Source organism: Equus quagga, chromosome 10 (assembly GCF_021613505.1).
Source record: "Equus quagga isolate Etosha38 chromosome 10, UCLA_HA_Equagga_1.0, whole genome shotgun sequence".
Taxonomy (NCBI): Eukaryota; Metazoa; Chordata; class Mammalia; order Perissodactyla; family Equidae; genus Equus; species Equus quagga.
Window position 1 is genome coordinate 80504774 of NC_060276.1, and position 15483 is coordinate 80520256.

Here is a 15483-nt window from a genome sequence, read left to right on the forward strand (position 1 = left end):
ACCTGTTTCGAGGGTGCTCTAGTAGAAGACCTACAAGATTTAAACCCAGATGGATCCAGGTCTCTATGGTTTCTAAGCACTCTAATGCTAGTGCACCGTATTTTTTTGGCTTTGAAGTAAAAACATAAAACATAAAAAACAAAAACCTGTGGCCTCTCAAAGTTTCAGAGTCTGAAACGACTAAGGTTTTATTTTTTTGACACAGCTTTTATGATACCAGAGTACTCTAGCTCAAAGGTTCTATGACTTTGGGCCCCTATGAGACCTGGAGTTTTGGGGCTGAGGGTCTCAATTGTTTCAGGCTCCATTATTCAATGTTTCAATGTTCTTAGGATTCTTCTTCTTTTTTTTTTTTTTTAAGATTGGCACCTGAGCTAACAACTATTACCAATCTATTATGTTTTCTTTCTGTTTCTTTCTCCCCAAATCCCCCCAGTACATAGCTGTATATTTTAGTTGTGGGTCCTTCCAATTGTGGCACGTGGGACACCACTACAACGTGGCCTGATGAGTGGTGCCATGTCCGCACCCAGGATCCGAACCAGCGAAACCCTGGGCCGCCACAGCGGAGCGCTCAAACTTAACCACTCAGCCACGGGGCCGACCCCTCAATGTTCCAAGGACTCTGTGGCTCCAGGTCTACATGGCTCCTGACAACGAAGGTACCAGGACCCTAAGGTAGGCTCAGGCCTATAAGATCCAAGGGTGATGGTCTCTGGCCCCAGAGAACCACTGTTTCAGCACTTTCTGCTTTCTGAGCCTTCTAGAAAAAGAGTTATGAAAGGTCCCAAAGGTCCTTGTTACCTGTTTCATCTTGATACCAAACATGGAGCCGCCCACGTCAATAACGAACACCACGTTTCTCTCGACAGGTGGGAGGCCTCTGGGAGCAAAGTAATGAATAAAATAGCCAGCGTAAATCTGGACAAAACGAAGTGAAACCAACAAGAACCGTGAAAGCCAGTCTAAATCAGACTCTCTTATTCTCCCGCATAACAGCCTGCTCTTTTCCTTCCTAGGCTTTATCACTGTTTCTAGTTAAACAGGCATTTGTGCAATTGTTTGTTCAACGTCCATCTCCTCCACCAGATCTGTATCTCTGCTGTTCAGGCTGTCAGCCCAGGGCCTGCCTCAGAGCTGTGGAGTGAATGAGACTGGCTGGTGGCCCAAGGCTCCAAGGATCAGGATCTCTGTCATACTTGAGTTCCTGTCCATGAGGGCTGGGCCTGCACAGTCTTGAGGGCCTCTGGGGACATTTTGCCTGGGCTCCAGGAACTGTAAGTATTGTTTTGACCTCCCTCTATAGAGTGAGCCTGGGGCCCAGCTCCACTGCTGCCAGGGGCTGGGAGTTTGCAGGGCCTCCCTCTCCTCCTTAAACCTCCTTTCTGCTGTTGCTGGGCAGAGCAGGGAGGGGAGGAGGGAGTAGAGGCTGACTGAGCTGTTTGTTCAGAGGGGATTGGTTAGACCAGGTGCAGATGCCTTGGGCCGTCCAGGATGTGATTGGCTGCTGACCCCCTTCCCCACTCCATCTCACCCTCTGCAGAGCCTGGGGGCTGGGACAGCTGAGGGAAGGGGAGGGGGAGCTGGGAGGGCCCCCAGGACCAGTGGCAGCTCAGCCTAGGGAAGTATGGGCTTGCTGAGGGTCTGTGCTGCCTAGTAGCCTGAAGCAGGCTCTGCCCTGCGATAACCAGCTTATTCTCCTCTCTGCCATTCAGGCACTCTCTGATCACAAGGCTGCACACACTCTCTCTTCCTCTCTCGGTGGGGAGAGAAGGAGATGGGAGGGCATCTTTCTCTTCTTCTCGACCCCAGCCTGTGATTTAGTTCACAAGTGCAAGTGCAGCCTCAGTCTCCACTTTCTCCTGGCATTCTACAGCATTTCCCAAAGGCCTGGGTCGAGCATCCTGCCACTGCCCAAGCCAAAGGCAGAGTCCGGCTGCCGTCCTCTGTTCCTCCCACACCTGGGCAGGTGAGAGTTTCTGGGAACATCACATGCCTACCTCTCCATGGTCCCTCCCTCTCACCGGTGGCCCCAAACCTCATATCCTATAAGCCAGAGGCACGACCCAGGTCACCAACCTCTCACACTCCCCTCAGCTGTCACGCCACCCCACTCTAGGAAATGTCTCTCTTCCTTCTTCATGAAGAAAATTAAGGGCCCCAGGCCCTGTTTCTTGGACTGCCCGCCCCACCCTTGCACAGGGTCCACATCCCCATATACCTCTTCCTCTACTTAAGGACAGCACAGTCCTGCCCTGGACTCCATGCGCTCCGAGCCTCCAGCACCTCCTCCACCAGTCAGGCCCCTTCTCTCCAACCCACGCCACACTACCTACTGGGACTTCCTTAGAATATAAAAATGTTTGTGTCTTTTCCATCCACTAGGGCAGCCGCCATTGATCCCAAGCACACCCAAACTTCAAAACAGCTTCTCTCCTCCCTGTACCATGCCACAGTAATGAAATCGGCACCCGCAGTGGTCTTCTTACCTCCAGTTCACTCCTCCGCCCACCACAGACTGGCTCCCCCCACCACCACGCACTGACCCTTCTCTCACTAGAGGCAACAATGACTAGTTGGTTTCCAAACTGCATGGGTGTGTTTTGATTCTCACCGGACTGCACCTCCCTCGTGCATTTCACAGCTGGTGGTTGCTTCTGGTCCCCAGGAAATCTTTTCCCCTGGGATTCTGAGATGATGAACTCTCCTTATTCTCCTACCAGCTCTCTGGCCCACCTGATTCAGTTGCTTTTCTGGGTTCCATTTTCTCTCCCTGTCCTTTAAGCAGTGCTTCCCAATATTTTTCAGTCATGGCATGCAGAGAAAATGATCACGTTTTTGTAGCACAATGGAGGGAAGTGGTGGGGATTTAGAGCTCTGAGCAGGCTGTCGGCAGTTGGTGGGGCCAGACAGCCTGAAGGCTGAGGAGCTCCGGCTCCCGCACTGAGAAGCTCTGCCTTAGCAACTGCCATCCTGGATCTGTTCTTCTGGCTCTACACATTGGTCCTGGGTCACCTGCCTGGTTCTCTCGGTTTCAATCCATGGGTCTCCCCTGATGACTCCACATCTCTTTCTCCAGTGCAATGCTCTCCTCTCTTGGCCCTCCACAGCTGCATACCCACTCACTGTTGGACCTGTTCCCTTGGATGTCTGAAGATGCCTCCAACGTATCTTACCCAAACAAGAAATTCATTCTCTTCTCCCCACCCCCCATCCTGGCCTTGTGTGCCTTTGTCATTTAGAGGTACCATCATCCACGTGGCCACTCCAGATACAAACCTGAGTGTCACCCCTGAATCCTCCTGTGCACCTCACTCTCCACATCCAACCAGCCACAGATTCCTGCTGGTCTTAGCTGCTGGATATGTCTCAGGTCCATGTCCTCTCCACCCCAAACTAACAAAGCCCAAATTAGGGACTTCTTTCTCTCCAGTTTCCCTGCTTCTATTGCGGCCCCTCCTGTGCATGCATCTTTGCAGCAGCTGCTCAGTCTGGTCTTTCTAAACACTGACCTCATAACGTCATTCCCTCTCGGGGTTCCCCGGTCACTTTCAAGACAAATTCCACATTCCTTATCATGCCCCTGCAGCACTCACCGCCTTCAGACTCACCTCTCACCATTTCTTGTGCCTCAAATTAACGCTCTAGGAACTCCAACCCACTGGAAGCTCCCTAGACACCCAGGATATTTCCAGCCTCCATTCCTTGTATCATGCAGCCCCTAGTTTGCTAGAATACCTTTCCCTTCGCACAGCACCCCTCCCAGCTTGGTACGCTTCTTTGCGTTCTCTAACACCCAGGTCGGTCTTTACTTCCTCCAGGGAGTCTTCCCGAAGTTCCTTTCCCCTCGTGATGGCTTCCATCATCCTTTGTGCTGTCACTGAAAGAGCACTTCTCATCTCGTGTCATTATTGCCTCTTTCTGTTTCACCCGGAGATAGTGAATAAAGTCTGTGTGCGATTCACTTCGGGCTGCCCGACATCAGCCAGCACTGGGCACGACACAGATTAGGTGCCCAGGGAGTCCTGACTGAGTGAATGAAGGGGCAAATGTGCTGGGCTTTGAAAGGTGGGCGTACTCACGCAGGAATGGGAGGTGAATTGAGGGGTTCTGGGTGGGAGGACGCAGGAGGCAGGGCACACAGTGGATGGGATTATCGATCATGCTATTTAATGCCTCATTCCATCTGTTCTATCTGTATTTCCACTCCAGGCAAAGGTGGCATAGGTAAACAAACAATGGACAAGCAGACAACTACCTCAACTAACACACACGTGGCAGAACACTAGGTTAAGGCCCCTGCTGCCACCTGCTGGCAGGATACCCTCAGTTCCTATTCTGAGAGGGTGAATTACTTTTATTCCTCCTACGCAACAGGCTGTGCCATACCTCTCTGTCTCTGCACATGCTGTTCCCCCTCTCTCTGCATGCGTTTCCCTTCCCCCTCTTGGCCTAGGTGGAGGTAGAGTCTACTCATTTTTCCCATGCTAATTTAAAGGATGCTCCTTTAGGCAGGCTTTCCTGAACCCTTCCTCAGGGGATCCTCACGTAGCCCGTTACAGATTTGTACACAGCACTTAGAACTTTTTATGACTGCTCGGCCTCTATGTATCTGACTCCTTCAGGACTGGGACATTCCAGAGGGAAATTAGGGGCTGTGTCCCACTCATTTCTGAGTTCTCAGAGTCAATGAGGACAGGAGCGGGCTAGAGTTACTCTGCTCGGTGGAGATGTGTCCATGAATGAATGAATGAGTAAGTGCACCGGGGGAGGTGTAATGAAAGCAGTATACCAGCCCAGAGCAGAGAGAAGAATTGTCAGTGGAGTGGGATCACCAGGGTGGTGGCATTTGAACAAGGTCTTTAAGGACGAGGAGGACACTGACCAGTGAAGAAAGGAGGGAGAAGACATTCCCAGGGCAGCAGATAGTATGAACAAATGCTGAGACATGGATGAACGGCAGGTTTGGGTATTCGGGGAGAAAGGGGTGTGGTGTGATGTGGTGTGGGACAGCTGGAGGGTGGTTTGTGTGCTCGAGGTGGTGAGAGGTGTGGCGGGAAAGGCAGGCTGGGACCAGACATCTCAGGCTGCCGTGCAGTCACTGCCGTCAAGCCCAGGGTCTTGGACCAGTCCTCTACCCTCCTGGTACAGCGTGGGACCTCGCTATGTTCTCCATGAGTGTGTGAGCTCAGAGTTTAAGGGTTCTCTGTTTAGGCAGATGGCTCACTCAGGCAAAAAGAATTTCTAAAACTTAGAAACAGCAAAAAAGTCCAAGAGAACGTGAGAATATCAGAGCTGTCGAAAGTGTGAGAGACCAATTACTGGCCGTCGGTTCACTTTCCAAAAGGACTGGTTAAGAGTGGGCTATGACCGGATTCAAGCAGGAACGGATTCATTTGGAGCTTGATTCAATTTACAGAGTTCCAGGTCTCTAACCCTTTGAGGGCGCACATGTGCCTCCCAAGGTGTGAAGTCATACGTCGTTACACGTCATCCTGTCCGGGTTCGCTAGTTCTCACTGATCCCTAGGAAGAACCAAATGAGCAACTTGGGGAGGCCAGATTATTGCCCAGGCCGGTCTGACTCCAGAGCCCGTGCTCTTTCCATTCCCCTAGCCCCCTCGCCTGCACATCTCCCGTGACGTCCTCCAGGACTACGTCATACTGGACTGTGAAGTCGGCCGTGATGCCTGAGCTGGAGAAGGCAGACTGGTCTTGCAGTGTCGGGTAGAAAGTGATTCGGACACGGATCTCTGCCCTCTCAGTCCTGGTGGATGGGGGCGAGTCAGCCTCACCCGTGTGGATGCGGAGGGTTAGGGTGGGGTGGCAAGGAGGATTCACCAGGCAGAAAGCCAGGTAAAGGGACCTCAAAGGGGGCAATATCTGGGGAGGGTGAGAAATAACCCCCACACCACCTGCTGCTCCTCCTGCCTACAATGCCCTTCCACTTGCGCAAACGCCACGCTCCTCCGGAAACCCTACAACCACCTCCTCATGCTCTGCCTCTTCCAGCAAGCCCAGCCTGGCAGACCCAGCCCTCCCCTCAGCTCCCAGGCTCTGGCAGTCTGCCCCTCACTCACGACCTCGCCCTGGCTCACTTGCCATCCGTCCTGGGGCCCAGTCTCTGGAGGAGTGTCACATTCCCAGGTCGACCAGGAGCCTGGGTCTCCTCCCAGAAGGGCCGTGTGGGATGTGTTGTGGAGAGATCCAGACACACAGACAGGGCCTAGGTCTCCTCCCATGCCCCCTTACTGCTGTGGGAAACTGCAGTCTAGCAAGGTTCTCCTCTGGGATGGAATTTCATGTGTTCTCTTCCCCCGCTGCCTTCCGACTCTCAGAATCACGTGTGGGAATAGGCCTTTTAGCGCCTCATGAAATCGCAGATGAATTTCTAGTCCCGGATGTTTGCTGAGCTGGCCACAAGATCAACTCCTCTGGAATTTCAGTCCAAGACAAATGTCCATTTAGACATGTCTCTGTGCCTCCTTTTTCCCAGAAAATGGAAACTTGGGAATTCTGCTCCCCTCCCCTTCCTGCTACAGCTGTCAGGAAGCTTAGGGGCAAACTGAGCCCCCATACTCTCTGAGGCGCCTGCTTCCATACGTTCCCTTGGCTTCCTTCCTTTCAGAGGTCTTTGTTCTGTTTTATCCCCACAGGATTGGCTGTACCCTCTGTTTTAACCTTTAAGGAGAAGGGGGAGGGAGCTGCCATTTATAGCTTAGGGCTTAAGCGTGCGGGCTCCAAGGACTCAGATGCTGCCTGAGGACAAGTTACCCACACTCTAAGCCTCAGTCTCCTCGTCTGTAGCACAGACATGATAATCGCTCCTACTTCATAGACAGTGTTTGTGTGGATTAAATGAGACCATTCATGTAAAGCATTTGGAACCGTACTTGGCTCTGTCCACTTAGTAAGTGCTCGATCATGCTCATGATTACAGGTACCATCTAATCTTCATTACTCTCTACCACTGATTCGCAGGGAGGAATTTTCTCAAATTCTCACAATGGTCCTGAGCCATGGATGGCATCTCCCCATTGTACGAATGGGAAAAGTGAAGCAGAGGATTGAGTGATTTGCCTGTGGTCCCACCTTAGGAGAAAGTCAAAGCTGGGATTTGAACCCAGATCTGTGTGTCTGTTTCTCTCCTCTACGTGCACCGCACTGTCTCTCTGGGCCAGCAGGGTCAAATTAGGCAGGACCTCCAAAGCAAAACAGTTTGGCGAGGGTGGCCACGTGACATGAGTGATTTCTCTGTGCCTGTCCACTCATCTCTCAGAGGAGGTGGGTAGGCCAGCTCAGTGGTTCTCCAATCTGGCTGGACATTGCCCTCTCCTGCAAACTGGTCAGAAACAGATTCTTGGGCGCCTCCCCAAGGTACCGAACCAGAAGACTCCAGAAGGGTCGGGTCCAGGAATCTACATTTCCAACAGTTCACATAGTGAGCCTGATGTGGCCACTCTGGCCTTCAAACACCTCTAGAAGAAAATTTGAAGCACGGCTGACAGACAGGACATCTCTCCGGCCTACAGGGCCTGAGATGGCATCCTCCAGGGCAGCCTGAACTTCACACTGTCCTCCCATTGCCCTTCCATTCTCAGTGGTGATTCCAGATGAAAGCAAGCTTTGGCCAGTGTGGCTTCTGAAACCTGCTGCATTCTCAACACATGATTTCATGGACCTCACCTAGTAATCCCTCCCCAAATCCTTATTTTTTCCTGAGGGAAATCATGACTCTGGGAAGTTATTGAACTGCTGGTTTCATACAGCTTGCCAGGATCAGACCAAGTTTGTAAACCAAATATCTTCAACTCCAAACATGTCCTCTTTCCATTGTTTGAATGGGGAATGATCTTGGCAGTGAGCACAGGGCAGAAGTAGTACCGGAGGGAAGCTCAGGGAAAACAGGTAGGTTTCCATTCAGGGAAGGTCAGTTTGATGGTTCACCCCTAGTGCTGTCCACATACTGGTATGGATGTTGGTGTGCAGGCGACTGGTCCTCAAAGGTGGTTTGTGAACATAGCCAGTGCCCATCCTTTCTGACAGTGTGACCTCTACACTCAGCCTTTTCATCAATTGGCTAGGCCTCAGGCTCACCATCAGCTGATACTGACCCTGGTGCCTTTGTAGCAGCTCTTCATAGGCCAGGGAAAATTCTCACCTCTGTGCCTGCTGCTGGGCTGGTGGACATGTGGAACTTCTCGGATTCCGGGTCCCTGGGCATGAAAGGGAGGAGAGTGGGAAGGGGATGGGATCTTTTAAAGGGGAGGGGAGCTGCTAGATTACCTAGTTCTTCCCACCCTGACCCTGGCCCCACCAGATCTGACCAGGTTTCTAGTTCAACTAAGTCTCTCGCCCACAGTTAGTCATCCACTCATCCACTCATTAATCTCTCTCTCTTCCTCTTTCACCTTCCTAAATGTTTTGCCTGAGAAACTCTATCACAGGCAGCTTACCCATAAAGAAACTCTGTTGGTGAAAATCTGAATCCAGAATAGAAAAATAAGGGGCTAATGATTTGTTTTACAAAAAGGGTTTTCAATTTATACACAATGCCTTTTCCCCTTCAAATAGTCCCTCACGCCCCCCCCCCCCCATGCTTTAGATTAACCTTGTTTATGTGGCATTAATTCCTCAGCATGCAGTACCCAAACCTAAAGTTTATGTGCTTAATGAAATTCTTGGAAGCTGGGAGAAAACACTGAAAGAAGACAATACATTTCTGCCAGCAGAATGGAACTCAGGTAGTAAAAAATATTTGATTTAGAAAAACCTCCCTTGAACATAACCTTACCAGAAGGTACCAATTCTCAAATAAGCCTCATCCTGCTAGGAGGAGGAAAGTGGAAATGGGGAAGTAAACTCCCATTTGTTGAGCACCTACTCTCTTATATTCATTAACCACATCATCTTCATGTAATCTTATGAAGTAGAGATCATTGTCCCCACTTTACAGAGATAGGGACTGAGGCCCAGAGAAAACAATGTGTAAGCCCCTGATCACAGGGCTAAGATGAACTTGTTGTGTTTCAGACTGGATGGAGCCTTACATGATGCCTACATGAGCAGCTATCTTTCCCTGCTGATGGGCTTCCTTATAGATTTTCTTTGCCTGATGCTTCTCTTTGACTTCTGCAATGTAGACTTCATTGTTGATGGTCCTGATGGAACAGCAAAGAGGAAAGACAGAGACAGAGAAAAAGAAGATGGTCAGAGACAGAGAGAAAGAGACATACAAAGAAGGAGGAGGAGGATGGGAGATGGGGAGAAAGAGCAAAATAGTACCATAAAGCCAGAGTTAGAGAAGGAACAAGAGAAGAGAGGAGAGGTGAGGGAGATAAAACCAAGTGAAGCAGTTATCATTATCTCCATTTGTAAGATGGGAGATAGAGACCACACAGTTGGCATATGGTAGACCTTGTGTTAGGACTTTATGTTTCCCAAGTGTTGAATGAATTCCATGTTTTGGAATATAAAATAATTTTAGGTGGGACACAACTGAATGTTTTTATTATAATTGTTATGTTTAGTGAAAACATTACAGTAAGTAATGTGTATTAAAAATATAACTAGCACATTGAACCCATGAACTCACAGATATTGTTGCTTAGGATAAGACTAACTTAGGTAATCTTAAAAAGTGTACCTATTTAAAGAAACCATATTAAGTAAATAACATGGTGGGTGGTACAGGTGATAAAAATTATGAAAGCAGAATGCAAAAGGCATCTGAGCTTGATTAGGTGGGGGCCGTGACCTCAGAGAGCTCAGAGACTTATGGGATGCTAATTCAGATTTGCTAACACCCATTTTTCCATTGCTCTAAGGAAGGTAATAAAAGGCAAAGGAGTTCAAAGAAGGGAGGGAGCACTTTTGCCCAAGTCTTCAGGAAAGGGTCCTAGAGGAGGTGGCTTTTGTGCTGGACCTGAAAGACAGGGAGGATTTGGATACATGATCCTCAGTGGCCATGCCTTCTCAGTCTCCTTCCCTTCCTGACTTCTAAATCTTTGAGACACTCCGAGGCTCTGTTTTCAACATCTCCTTCCTCTCCTCTTTGTAGTGACTCCCTAGGTGTGGTCATCTATCCCCATGGCTACAATATCATTTGTACACATATGATGCCCAAATCTGTATCTTCAATGTGAACTTGTCCCCTGAACTCCAGGTCTATATATCCAGTTGCTCACTTGACATTTCCACTAGAATGTCCAATAAGGGCACCTAAGGCTTAATATATCCAAAACTAAGTTCCTGGTATCTCCCCCACTTCTCCAATGTGCTCCTTCCCTAGTTGTCCTTATCTCAGGACATAGTTGTTCAGCTGAAAATCTTAAAGTCATGCTTGACTCCCTTCTTCCTCTCACACTCCACATTTAATCCATCTGGGAATTTTGGCTCTATCTTTAGATACATCCACCATCTGACTCCTTCTCACCACTCCCACAATTGCTACCCTGGTCCAAACTACCAACATTTCTTGTTCAGATAAATGCAGTAGCCTACTAACTTCCCTCTGTAAAGCCTTGCCTCCTTATTATCTGTTCTCTTCATAGAAGTCAGAGCAGTCATGTTAAATCCTAAGTCATGCTATGTCCCATTCTTGCTTAAAACTCTGTGGCTTCCATCTCAACTCAGAGTAAAAGCCAAAGTCCTTACCAGGGCCCCCATGGCCATACACAGTCTGGCTCACTGTCACCTCTTTAACCCCATCTCCTACTCTTCCCACATTCATTCTGCTCCAGCCACACTGACCTCCTTGTTGTTTCTTGAATTTGTTCAGTGCACTCCTGTCTCAGAGCCTTTGCAATTACTGTTCTCTTTTCCTGGAACACTCTTCCTCCAGATCTTTCAAGACTTATACCCCCTCTTCTTTCAGGTCTTTGCTCAAATGTCATTTCCTCAGAGAGATATACTTGATCACTCTAAAATAGCACCTGCCCACTCACTTTCTACCCCCCTTACTCTACTTTCTATTTTTTGGTAGCACTTCTTATACACAAACTGACATATGCTTCCTTGTTTGCTTTTTCCTTGCCTGTCGTCTCCAATGGACTGTGAGCTCCTTGAGGGCAGGGAGCTTTTCTGCCCTATTTGCTGCTATGTCCTCAGTGTCTGGACTATGGCCTGGCACACAGCAGACACTCAACAATTATGTGTGGAGTGTGCGTTCCAGACACACAGCAGGAAAACACAGAATGCATTTCAGGAAACTGCAAGTAGTTAGTTAGATTGGGCTGGAGCAGAGGGGCAGGGACAAGGAGGTATGGAGAGAAGCTTGGAGTGGTTGGGTAGAATAAAGGAGAATAAAGGGCTTTGAAGACCAGACTCAATGAGCTCATATGGCAGTGAAGACTTTTCCTATGGAGAATGGGGAGTCATGGAGAAATCTTGAAAAGTGCAGGGATGGGTCACAGCTGGCCTTTGAAGGGAGTGATAGCTCGGTGTCCTAGGGGACGTGAGTGCAACTCTGTAAGAGGCAGGAACAAGTCTCTATTTTACAAATTGAGAAACTGAGGCATAAATATTGGGGGAAGGGAGTTACTTGACCAAAGCAGCAGCTTCCAGGAACACTTGAGGATATGCAGCCTGCAAGAAGAGACCACTCAGGTGAGAAGTGTTTCTAGGCAGCTGAAACAGACTATTACTGTGGCTGGGCTAGTGTGGGGGTGGGCCGAGCTGGCACTGCCCCAAAATCTCCTAGGGGGTGTAGGGGTTTAGGGTGGAGCTGGTCTGGCAGCAGCACACTGGGGCCTCTGTGTGTGTGCTGCCTCCAGCCAGCATACTTTCCACAGAGTCTGCCCAAGAACATTTCCTCCAGCCTGCTTTGCTTAATTTTTTAAAAAAAATTTCTTTTGGTGTTTTTTCTATTGAAATAAAAATCCAAATTCTGTCTGACTGCTTGGCCCTTGGATCATTTGACCAACAACCTCTCTGGTTAGCCCCTGTACTCCAAACCCATGCCTGCTCTTTTGCCTTTGGTCTCCCTGGGCTTCCCACATGAAGTGGGCCTGGCCCCTTCAAAACTTACCCATATGGAAATCCTGCTTCCAGAAAGCCCTCCTTGACTACCTCAGCACCTCTCCCCTGAACTCCTTGGCCAGGAGCACACCTCTTACCTCCTCTAGCCTTTCCTCTTTCCAGGGGAGTGCCATCTGCCCATCAAGGCCAGGAAGGGTTCTGATGACGAAGCCCAGGCTCTAGGACTGCTTTTCCAAGGCTTACAGGTTGTTTACAGCACAAGGCCCCACTCCAGTGAGGGGGTCTGAGCAAAGGCTGAAACTCTGCCTGTGCCATCCTCACTCATCTGCTGAATCTGAGTCCCTCTCCCCAAAGCCAGGGGTGTTTTTGTAACTCAGACTAAGGTGTTATATGGGTTAATGAGGCCCCCGCTAAGCTTTCCCTTATCTTCTCCTCCTCCCACGTTCACCATCTCAAAGAAGGCCTCTCATCCACCAGGTCAGACAAGCCATGATGGCATCCTCCATATGTACTTACTCCCCACATCCTTCTTTATAGTCTCTCAAATCCCACCGCCACTGGACTCCTCCAACCCTCAGCATCCCTCATATGGATGCTGCCCCAAGTTCCTTACTGCTCTTCCTGCTTCCTGGCTGGCCCTTTCAGCCCCCCCCCCACTTCATTATTGTCACTCCTTGCTTAAAACCTTGCCATGTCTCTTTATTATGGCCACAGTTATTTCTAAAGTAGGATGTATTTTCTCCAAGGGGTGCTGGAGACAAATCCTGAAGAAGTGTGGAAAGAATATTAACACTGTAATTATAGGAGTTTTTTCCTCATCCTTTATTTATATTTTTGCATATGCTTCATACTGTACCTCATATACTTGTTCAGTAGTATATTTATATAATTTATAAATTAATAAATAGCCATATTTTGGGAGTACATGGTCAAGTTTTTCCTCCTGGGTGTGCAAACCCTTAAGATGATTTGGAGACCATCAAGTAAGGGCCAGGTTCGTGCCCTGGCATTGGCAGCCCTCTACTTCTCAGTCCTTCCCTATCTCTCCAGTCTCATTTCTGACCACTCTTCTACCCCTGCTTGTACTTTACACTCCAGTGACACTGAAGGACCTGCAGTTCCCCTAATGAGGGAACACTGGCTCCTGTACTCCTTTTGCCCAGATTCCCCAGCCCTGCCCTCATCCTGCTTGCCTGGTGAACATCTTATATTTCAGTTGCGGTGTCATCTCTGTGAGGTTTTCTCATGCTGACTAGGGGTGGGAACTGACCAATGTCTCCTGGTAGGCCTCACCATTCCCACCACCCCCTCCCCCCACACACTTCTCTTTCCTCCAAGCATACTTTTTAAAAATTATCTGTTTCTTTTTCTATGTCCCCCATTAGACTGTGATCTCTTTGGGAGCAGGGACCTTTGTGCGATTCATCTTCCTCTTTCTGTAGTACCAAGCACAGTGTAAGTCACACAGTCAGCATCAGGAAATGTTTCTTAAAGAAATAATCAAGTTAACATTATCAAGGACTTACTATGTGCCAGACACTGATTTTAGCATATATCATCACATACATTAACTAATTTAATCCTTGCAGATGGGTTCTAATTTTATCCCCATTTTACAGATGTGTAAAATGAGACTGAGAAGTGAAGTGACTTGTCCTGAGTCCCATAACTGGCAGAGCCGGGTTTCAAACTCAAGAAGTCTGATCTCAGAGTGCATGTTCTTCAGCACTATGTTCTGTTGAAAGAACGAGCAAAAGAATGAATGAATGTATGCACGCATGGATGAAGCCGTAAGTTTGGAAGCAGACCTACACAGTGAAATTGCGATAAAGGCAAGGCGAGGCAGATCCAGGTCAAAGACAGTTTCATGGGCCTCAGAATGTGGATTAAACAAGACAGAGGTGACCAAGGTGTGGGCATAGCGGGAAACCACAGTAGAACACTGTGAATAGTTTGTCATCAACAGCTGAGAGAAAACATAGGGAAGTGGGTTAGGTAGACTCTATCCTTCACTTAGATGGGCTAGTACTTGGGAACCCAGGACTCCTGGATAGGCCTCAGGCTACAGGTGGAGTAACTGAGGCCCACAGAGGGAAAACAGACTCCATCATCCGTTACATGGATCTGCCTAATATTTTAGTGAGTTTTACCAAGTCTCAGAACCAAAGACTCACAGAAGATCACAAATCAAGGGAACTTTGGACAAGTGCTCCTCCAACTTCCAAATGCACACAAATCACCTGGAGATCTTATTAAAATGCAGATTCTGATTCTGCAAGTCTTGGGTGTGGCCTGAAATTGTGCCTTTCTAACAAGCTCCCAGGTAATGCTGATGCTGCTGGTCCACAGATTTTACTTTGAGCAGCAAGGCTTTAGAATATAACAGAGTGCCTGTCATTCACTGAGCCCTACTTTGCACAAGGCATTGTGATAAATATACATATTTTTTCCTCTTTAGGATCTCAAGTGTACAGAATTGCACTTGATAAGTGCAATCATGCACTGAAAGCACGGTAACCATTTGGCATCCATGATCTTATTGAATCCTCACATCAGCTCCATGAGCTAGATACTATTATTGTCCACATTTTATGGACGTGTTAACTGGACCCAGAGACTGAGGTCACACAGCAAGATATCAATCTTCTTCCTCACCTTTTCTGAAACCATGATCCCTCCATTTACCCACACATAATGTACATCTAGTTCAATCTCAGTGTGGGGCAGTGGGAAATGAGGGCATTTTGGATCAGATGGACCTAGGTTCAAATTCTAGTTCTCCCACTTAATTGTGTCTTAACCTCTGAGCCTCTGTTTCCTCCCTATGTGATGAGGATAATAATAGAGCCTAGCTCACAGGGATGCTTTGAGGACTAAATGGAACAATAACTCTACAATCCCTGGTGCAGCACCTAACATGTGCTCAGCAAACAGTAACTCTTTTCTTTGGCCCTAGCTTCTCAGTCATGGGACTGAGGAAACAGACCAAATAACCTTCCCCTATTCCCCCCAAGGAGCTAATTTTTTCACAAATCCTAGAGCTTTGTTCCCTCATCCCAGAACTGACCTTTGTGCTTGATCAGGGGCAGCCTGGAGGTCCCTGGTATGTCAGTTCAAGTAGAATGGTCAGCAAAAAGCTGACACAGATGAGGCACCTCCACTCAGACATGATGCCGCCTTTGGCCTGGGTCTGTTGTTTGCGTCCAGAAGGTCTGAGCCCGATCTCCAAACTCTTGCTCTTTTAAACCTCGAGGTATCCCTTCTCTTGAGAGGGAGGGACTATCCTTAAGGGTGGAGAAGGCTCTGAATGTGGCATTGAGGCCCACACAAGCCAAGATTGTCCAAGAGCTGGGGGTGGCATCTTGCCTGGAGAGGGGCCAGTTCCATGCCTCCCGTTTTCCCCTCATCCAGCTGTAAAATGAATGGAAACCAAACATACTAGAGTGCTGGGTCTGTCTGTTTGCTATGTTGGCTCAGGGTGGGGCTTTTCTTTCCTATAAACATC

General features: G+C 48.6%; 1 protein-coding gene across 1 annotated transcript in view; it reads right to left on the reverse strand.

The window, feature by feature from the left end:
- ITIH6 (inter-alpha-trypsin inhibitor heavy chain family member 6) overlaps positions 1-15147 on the reverse strand; it is a 28788-nt gene extending 13641 nt beyond the window's left edge. The window contains 8 exon segments of the mRNA XM_046672873.1: positions 805-921; positions 5625-5789; positions 7681-7685; positions 7967-8156; positions 8158-8215; positions 9050-9160; positions 13793-13944; positions 15046-15147. Of these exon segments, the coding sequence (XP_046528829.1) occupies positions 805-921; positions 5625-5789; positions 7681-7685; positions 7967-8156; positions 8158-8215; positions 9050-9160; positions 13793-13944; positions 15046-15147 (900 nt within the window).
- Between the last annotated feature and the right edge of the window lie 336 nt (positions 15148-15483).